General features: G+C 46.5%; 1 protein-coding gene across 1 annotated transcript in view; it reads right to left on the minus strand.

Moving 5' to 3' along the window:
- The window catches only part of LOC135553140 (glutamate receptor 4-like), a 97,735-nt gene extending 89,636 nt beyond the window's left edge, over positions 1-8,099 (minus strand). The window contains exons 1-5 of the mRNA XM_064985282.1: positions 7,906-8,099; positions 4,933-4,985; positions 4,718-4,849; positions 2,442-2,495; positions 1,178-1,336 (exon numbers count right to left, since the gene is read on the minus strand). Of these exons, the coding sequence (XP_064841354.1) occupies positions 1,178-1,336; positions 2,442-2,495; positions 4,718-4,849; positions 4,933-4,985; positions 7,906-8,023 (516 nt within the window). The 5' untranslated portion in view covers positions 8,024-8,099. The remainder of the gene's footprint in view (positions 1-1,177; positions 1,337-2,441; positions 2,496-4,717; positions 4,850-4,932; positions 4,986-7,905) is intronic.
- Between the last annotated feature and the right edge of the window lie 581 nt (positions 8,100-8,680).

An 8,680-nucleotide genomic window follows, 5' to 3' on the forward strand; every position in this document is an offset into this window, starting at 1 on the left:
AAAAGGAGGTATTTTGGATATAACAATTATCTTTATGGAACAAACTGGAACATTTGTTGTGTAACTGGGAGTCTCCTGAGTGAAAACATCCGAAGATCATCAAAGGTAAACTATTAATTTGATTGCTTTTCTGATTTTCGTGACCAAGCTACCTGATGCTAAGTGTACTTAATGTTTTGTCGTGCAATCGATAAACTTACACAAACGCTTGGATTGCTTTCGCTGTAAAGCATATTTTCAAAATCTGACACGACGGGTGGATTAACAAAAGGCTAAGCTGTGTTTTCCTATATTGCACTTGTGATTTAATTAATATAAATATTTGTAGTAATATTTATTGAATGTAGCGCTATGCTATTCAGCGGTTGTTGATGACACTTATCTCGTTAGTGGGATTGCAGCCATAACAAGTTAAGGGCTCGTAAGTAAGCATTTCACTGTAAGGCCTATACCTGTTGTATGTGCCAAGTGACAAATACCATTTTATTTTATTTGAGACCATGAGAAACAAGATTCTTTGGTCTGATGAAACCAAGATTGAACTCTTTGTCCTGAATCCCAAGTGTCACGTCTGGAGGAAACCTAGCCCCATCCCTATGGTGAAGCACGGTGGTGGCAGCATCATGCTGTAGGGACGTTTTTCAGTGGCAGGGACTGGGAGACTAGTCAGGATCGAGGCAAAGATGAACGGAGCAAAGCACAGAGAGATCCTTGATGAAAACCTGCTTCAGAGCACTCAGGACCTCGACTGGGGTGAAGGTTCACCTTCCAACAGGAAAACGACCCAAAGCACACAGCCAAGACAACGCAGGAGTGGCTTTGGGACAAGTTTCTTAATGTCCTTGAGCCTGGACTTGAACCCGATCAAACATCTCTGGAGAGACGTGAAAATAACTGTGCATAGTGTAACACTTACTGTTAATTTTTAATTGTTTATTTCACTTTTGTTTAATGTCTATTTCACTTGCTTGTCCATGTAACATATTTTTCCCATGCCAATAAAGCCCTTTGATTTGGAGAGAGGGAGAGAGAGGTGTGGGACACTATGTCTAACAGCTGAGTGTTTCCTGCTGCTTCTCGGAGTCAGTGTTATTGGTTAAAGAGCTGTGACGGAAGAAAATAGTTCTCTCCCCAACATGATTCTAGAACCATCTGCAGCAGTGTGGTGTGTGTGTACCTTGGGTGGGATGTCAGAGCCTGGGTACTCTCTCTGGTCCAGTTTGTTCCAGCGCTGCATCAGTTTGAGGACTATTGGCTTACTGAAGTCAACCAACTGGAACCCTGTGATGTTAGCCCCACCATGCATAAATCTCTCTAGAGATATGTCTTTAAAACCCTTGATGGGAGAGAGACAGTGGAGAGAGAGGGAGAGGGAGAGGGAGAGGAAGGGGGAGAGGGAGGGGGAGAGAGAGAGGGAGAGGAAGAGAGAGAGGGAGATGAAGAGAGAGGGAGATGAAGAGAGAGTGAGAGGGAGGGGGAGAGGAGAGGAAGAGAGAGAGGGAGAGGAAGAGAGAGAGGGAGAGGAAGAGGAAGAGGGAGAGGAAGAGGAGAGGAAGGGAGAGGAGAGAGAGAGGGAGAGAAGAGAGAGAGGGAAAGGAAGAGAGAGAGGGAGAGGAAGGGGGAGGGGAGAGAGAGGGAGAGGAAGAGAGAGAGGGAGAGGAAGAGGAAGAGGGAGAGGAAGGGGAGAGGGAGGGGGAGGGGAGAGAGAGGGAGAGGGAGAGGAAGAGGGAGAGGAAGGGGGAGGGGAGGGGGAAGGGGAGAGAGAGGGAGAGAGAGATGGAGGGAGAGGAAGGGGGAGGGAGAGGGAGAGGAAGAGAGAGGGAGGGAGAGGAAGGGGGAGGGGGAGAGAGAGGGAGAGGAAGAGGGAGGGGGAGAGAGCGAGGGAGAGGAAGAGGGGGAGGGGGAGGCGGAGAGAGAGAGAGAGGGAGAGAGAGAGAGAGAGGTGTTAGGCACAACTGCATTTGAAGATTACCCTGGCTTTGCCTGAAAATAGAAGCTCTGAGACAGGGATGCACCTTCTTTTCCCAAGCTAGAGAGAGAGAGAAGGAGAGAGAGAAGGAGAAAGAGAGAGTGGGGGACGGAGAGAGAAAGGGAATGCACTGTCTGAAGTGCCTTCAAACCATTCTCCTCACAAAGGCATGGTTCTGTCTGTCTGGCTCAGATTTGACTCACATTTTCCTCAGAGACAAGGTAAACCTCAGCCACCTGCCTGTACCCCTCTGTACATACCACAACCTTCCCCTTCCTCTCTTCTCCTCGTCTCCTCTCTTTCATCTGCACTAATCTAAAAACATATAATGTGGATGGGGACAAGGGTATATGCTTTCACTTGTTCAGTTGGTTCATGTTAGCAGAGATGAAGGAGAGCAGCAGGGGAGCAGAAAGGAAATGAAACCACTTTAGACTATTGGGATGCACTAAGAAGTCACACACACACTTACCAGGTTGGCCAAGATGTAATGGTAGCCTTTGACATGTTTCCCCACACTAACAGCCTGGAGAAAGAGAGGAAGAGAAGAGGAAAATAGAGGAGGAGAAGAGGGGAGAACGAACCATTGTAAATACAACTTTTGTGATAAACATTTTTTTTAAATTGTTTATTTCACTTTTGTTAATTATCTATTTCACTTGATTTGGCAATGTAAACATATGTTTCCCATGACAATAAAGCCCTTTAAAATTGAGAGAGAGCAATCTGTCGGACTGATGATGCCATCCATGCCAATACTACTGAGCCTGCTGTTCCTGGGCAGACCACTGCACAGGTGTGTGTTTGTGTGTGTATTTGTGCGTGTGTCCATGCTTGTAGTTGCTGGTGTGTGTCTGCCCATATTTGTCAGACCAGTAGACAGGAAGGGAGACCTGGCCAGAAGAGGAAATGATGCATGCACAGGGAAGTAGTGACAGATGGCTGACCAATGGGACATTACCCTGGAGCTGGGGTCAAAGATGACAGCAGCAGAGAAGAGGCAGACAGACACACCTGTCTCAACTGTTAGAGTCACAGTCTGGCCGTCAGTAGTTGTGTTCAGTGAAGAGAGGAGGAGAGGGGTACTAATGCGTATGAACTACCACAAGGCTGAGAGAGAGATTGTGTGTGTGTAAGGGTGTGTGATGTTGAGTTCTGTAGTCACCTGTTCTAGAATGCTCTGCAGTCTCTCATCTGACTCACCTGTTCTAGAATGCTCTGCAGTCTCTCATCAGACTCACCTGTTCTAGAATGCTCTGCAGTATCTCATCAGACTCACCTGTTCTAGAATGCTCTGCAGTCTCTCATCAGACTCACCTGTTCTAGAATGCTCTGCAGTCTCTCAGACTCACCTGTTCTAGAATGCTCTGAAGTCTCTCAGACTCACCTGTTCTAGAATGCTCTGCAGTCTCTCATCAGACTCACCTGTTCTAGAATGCTCTGCAGCCTCTCAGACTCACCTGTTCTAGAATGCTCTGCAGTCTCTCATCAGACTCACCTGTTCTAGAATGCTCTGCAGTCTCTCATCAGACTCACCTGTTCTAGAATGCTCTGCAGTCTCTCAGACTCACCTGTTCTAGAATGCTCTGCAATCTCTCAGACTCACCTGTTCTAGAATGCTCTGCAGTCTCTCATCAGACTCACCTGTTCTAGAATGGTCTGCAGTCTCTCATCAGACTCACCTGTTCTAGAATGCTCTGCAGTCTCTCATCAGACTCACCTGTTCTAGAATGCTCTGCAGTCTCTCTCAGACTCACCTGTTCTAGAATGCTCTGCAGTCTCTCATCAGACTCACCTGTTCTAGAATGCTCTGCAGTCTCTCATCAGACTCACCTGTTCTAGAATGCTCTGCAGTCTCTCAGACTCACCTGTTCTAGAATGCTCTGCAATCTCTCAGACTCACCTGTTCTAGAATGCTCTGCAGTCTCTCATCAGACTCACCTGTTCTAGAATGCTCTGCAGTCTCTCATCAGACTCACCTGTTCTAGAATGCTTTGCAGTCTCTCATCAGACTCACCTGTTCTAGAATGCTCTGCAGTCTCTCAGACTCACCTGTTCTAGAATGCTCTGCAGTCTCTCATCAGACTCACCTGTTCTAGAATGCTCTGCAGCTCTCATCAGACTCACCTGTTCTAGAATGCTCTGCAGTCTCTCATCAGACTCACCTGTTCTAGAATGCTTTGCAGTCTCTCAGGACTCACCTGTTCTAGAATGCTCTGCAGTCTCTCATCAGACTCACCTGTTCTAGAATGCTCTGCAGTCTCTCAGACTCACCTGTTCTAGAATGCTCTGCAGTCTCTCATCAGACTCACCTGTTCTAGAATGCTCTGCAGTCTCTCATCAGACTCACCTGTTCTAGAATGCTCTGCAGTCTCTCAGACTCACCTGTTCTAGAATGCTCTGCAATCTCTCAGACTCACCTGTTCTAGAATGCTCTGCAGTCTCTCATCAGACTCACCTGTTCTAGAATGCTCTGCAGTCTCTCATCAGACTCACCTGTTCTAGAATGCTCTGCAGTCTCTCAGACTCACCTGTTCTAGAATGCTCTGCAATCTCTCAGACTCACCTGTTCTAGAATGCTCTGCAGTCTCTCATCAGACTCACCTGTTCTAGAATGCTCTGCAGTCTCTCATCAGACTCACCTGTTCTAGAATGCTCTGCAGTCTCTCATCAGACTCACCTGTTCTAGAATGCTTTGCAGTCTCTCAGGCTCACCTGTTCTAGAATGCTTTCTCTCATCAGACTCACCTGTTCTAGAATGCTTTGCAGTCTCTCAGGCTCCAGGTCGATGACATACTTCCTCTCCTGCCGGCGGTCCAGGTCTTCTAGCAGACGACGGTACGCTGCCTCGTTGAAACTCTCCACGCAGATGGCACTCACCTGCACAGAGTCAGAGCAATTAACCTGTGTGTGTGTGTGTGTGTGTGTCTGTGTTTGCATGTGTGTGCCCATGTGGTGCTCACCTGCCAACCGTTTTGACCTGCTCGCTCCATGATTGCCTGTAGGATGGCATAACCTAGACAACAGATCAGAGACACAAAGACAACCAGACATCATCAATCTGGAGAAATGCCAAAAATTACATTTTTAGAAAATTGAAGCTGAAGATAAAACAAATAGATAAAATATTTTAAGTAAACAAAACCAGTGTCTTGGAAATATCAAACAAAACAGAAATATTGCAAAACACTCTAAATGCCAGATGCCTTCATTCACTGGCATCCCCGCTCTGTCCCTCTTTCTTCTTGTCTGTCTAGTGCAACCCTTCACTAAAGTACAAGTCACTGTGCTTGCTTCGGCAGCACATATACTAAAGTACCCGTCACTGTGCCCCCAGGTACTGTCCTGATCCCCTGTCTCTGACACCTCTGCTGTCTGTGCCGTTCTCTATCACCCTCTGTCTCCCCTCTGTCTTTCTGTCACTCTTTGTCTCTCTCACCCTGATGCTTCCATCATTATGTCCACAGTTCCCCCAAACACTCCCGGCAGCAATCAACAACAGCTGTCCCTGTGTAAACACCCCTCAGCTGGAGGCTAACAGTATGTCTGTCTGTCTGCCTGTCTGTCTTACTGTCTCTGCCTGTCTGTCTCTGTCTGTCTGTCTGTCTGTCTGTCTGTCTGTCTGTCTGTCTGTCTGTCTGTCTGTCTGTCTGTCTGTCTGTCTGTCTGTCTGTCTGTCTGTCTGTCTGCCTGCCTGTGTCTATGCCTGCCTGCTTACCTGTCTGTCTGTCTGTCTGTCTGTCTGTCTGTCTGTCTGTCTGTCTGTCTGTCTGTCTGTCTGTCTGTCTGTCTGTCCAGACTGGGTGTCTGTCTCCTGACTGGAGCCTATCCCTGACTATACAACAGACAACAGGAGAAATGTAACAATGAAAAAAACAGCTTTATAGACCCAAACATCAGGTGACACATGAACACATAAAAGAAGGCTTGGGAACAGATCTTTTTGACTTCCCAGTCAAAAACACATGCAGGCCTACAAAATCCTCAGTGTGTTTCCACCTGCCTTTCTCCCAGTTTCAAAAGCTTGAACCCCCAGTAGCTGTGGAACCTAAATCTGTGTGTGTGTGTGTGTATATATGTGAGTGTATATGTGTGTGTATTTGTGTGTATATGTGTGCGTGTGTGTGTGCAATGCTGTCTGCAGAGCATGGAGCATAAAACAGATCCCTCTTACTGCCCATTTTCCACCACATTACCGACAGCACGGGGCTGATGGGAAATGCTAATGAACGGCACTGCCTCGGCGAGTCACGGGTGAGTGAAGCGGAAACCGCACCTACAATCCCCTTGGTGTCGACCTAGCCAAGCCGGGCCACAGAGAGACTGGCAGAAGGGAGACACACACACACTGAGAAAATTCATCGTGTGGCGGGACTGGCACTGCTAGCCACTCAGAGGGCATCGAGACCCTGGCATGGTGAGTGAATGTGGGAATGTCTGGTTTAGGGTTCCGTGCTGAATATTCCCATGACGATAGTCCGGAGCGGAGGGCATCAGCTGTGTCCAATCTGTCAGCACACACAGCATCAAGGGGAACAAGCTCACTTTAGTCTCTGTCAGCCTCTCCATAGATGATCACAGTCACAGTTAGTTCAGTAACAAGCTGAGTTAATGACTGGGTTGAGCTGTGTGAATTACTGGGTTGAGCTGTGAGAATGACTGGGTTGAGCTGTGTGAGTGACTGGGTTGAGCTGGGTGAATTTAGTGGGTTCAGAAGTCTTAATGAATGGGTTGAGCTGTGTGAATTACTGGGTTGAGCTGTGTTAATGAATGGGTTGAGCTGTGTGAATTACTGGGTTGAGCTGTGTGAATTAATGGGTTGAGCTGTGTGAGTGACTGGGTTGAGCTGGGTGAATTAGTGGGTTCAGAAGTCTTAATGACTGGGTTGAGTTGTGTAAATTACTGGGATGTGGTGTGAATTACTGGGTTGAGCTGTGTGAATTACTGGGTTGAGCTGTATGAATGACTGGGTTGAACTGTATGAATGACTGGGTTAAACTCTGTGAATTACTGGGTTGAGCTGTATGAATTACTGGGTTGAGCTGTATGAATGACTGGGTTAAACTATGGGAATTACTGGGTTGAGCTGTGTGAATTACTGGGTTGAGCTGTGTGAATTACTGGGTTGAGCTGTATGAATGACTGGGTTGAACTCTGTGAATTACTGGGTTGAGCTGTGTGAATTACTGGGTTGAGCTGTATGAATGACTGGGTTAAACTCTGTGAATTACTGGGTTGAGCTGTGTGAATTACTGGGTTGAGCTGTATGAATGACTGGGTTGAACTCTGTGAATTACTGGGTTGAGCTGTGTGAATTACTGGGTTGAGCTGTATGAATGACTGGGTTGAACTCTGTGAATTACTGGGTTGAGCTGTGTGAATTACTGGGTTGAGCTGTATGAATGACTGGGTTGAACTATGCGAATTACTGGGTTGAGCTGTATGAATGACTGGGTTGAACTATGTGAATTACTGGGTTGAGCTGTATAAATGACTGGGTTGAACTATGTGAATTACTGGGTTGAGCTGTATAAATGACTGGGTTGAACTATGTGAATTACTGGGTTGAGCTGTATAAATGACTGGGTTGAACTATGTGAATTACTGGGTTGAGCGGTGTAGAGTTCCTGCTCACTCCCTTCCATTTTCCACTCTTCCTCTTTCCTCTTTTCTGCTTCCCTTGGATTGATTTGATTAGATTGATTGACTGACTGACAGATTAACCGACTGGTTGACCTACTGACTGACTGACTGATTGATTGATTAATTGATTGACTGACTGACTGACAGATTAACTGACTGGTTGACCTACTGACTGACTGATTGATTGATTAATTGATTGACTGACTGACAGATTAACTGACTGGTTGACCTACTCACTGACTGACTGATTGATTGATTAATTGTTGGGTATTGTTTGATTGACATTTTTTTACCTCTGTCTGTGTCGTAGAGGAATACGAAGCGACTCCAGTCGTAGTGGTCCAGCAGGGACAGCAGAGCTCCTCTGATAGAGGGGCGGAGCTGCAGGGTGAACTGGCCCTCCCCCTCCATGGGGAAACTGGGCGTGACCAGGGAGATGTGCAGAGCGCTGCAGAACGACGTCAGGGTGTGCACCGAACGCTTGTCGTACAGGCCGAAGATAGCAAACACACCCCGCGAGTACTGCGAACAGACTGCAGGGAGAGAGAGGGAGGAAGGAGAGAAGGGAATGCTTGAAGTCTAATTGTACTGAGAATGCTTGAAGTCTAATTGTACTGAGAATGCTTGAAGTCTAATTGTACTGAGAATGCATGAAGCTAATTGTACTGAGAATGCTTAAAGGCTAATTGTACTGAGAATGCTTAAAGGCTAATTGTACTGAGAATGCTTAAAGGCTAATTGTACTGAGAATGCTTAAAGGCTAATTGTACTGAGAATGCTTAAAGGCTAATTGTACTGAGAATGCTTAAAGGCTAATTGTACTGAGAATGCTTGAAGGCTAATTGTACTGAGAATGCTTAAAGGCTAATTGTACTGAGAATGCTTAAAGGCTAATTGTACTGAGACTGCTTAAAGGCTAATTGTACTGAGAATGCTTAAAGGCTAATTGTACTGAGAATGCTTGAAGGCTAATTGTACTGAGAATGCTTGAAGCCTAATTGTACTATACACACATGCAATAGACATTTGACATAGAGCCAGAAGAACACGCCAGGAATACTGAGAACA

Source organism: Oncorhynchus masou, chromosome 13 (assembly GCF_036934945.1).
Source record: "Oncorhynchus masou masou isolate Uvic2021 chromosome 13, UVic_Omas_1.1, whole genome shotgun sequence".
NCBI classification, from domain to species: Eukaryota; Metazoa; Chordata; class Actinopteri; order Salmoniformes; family Salmonidae; genus Oncorhynchus; species Oncorhynchus masou.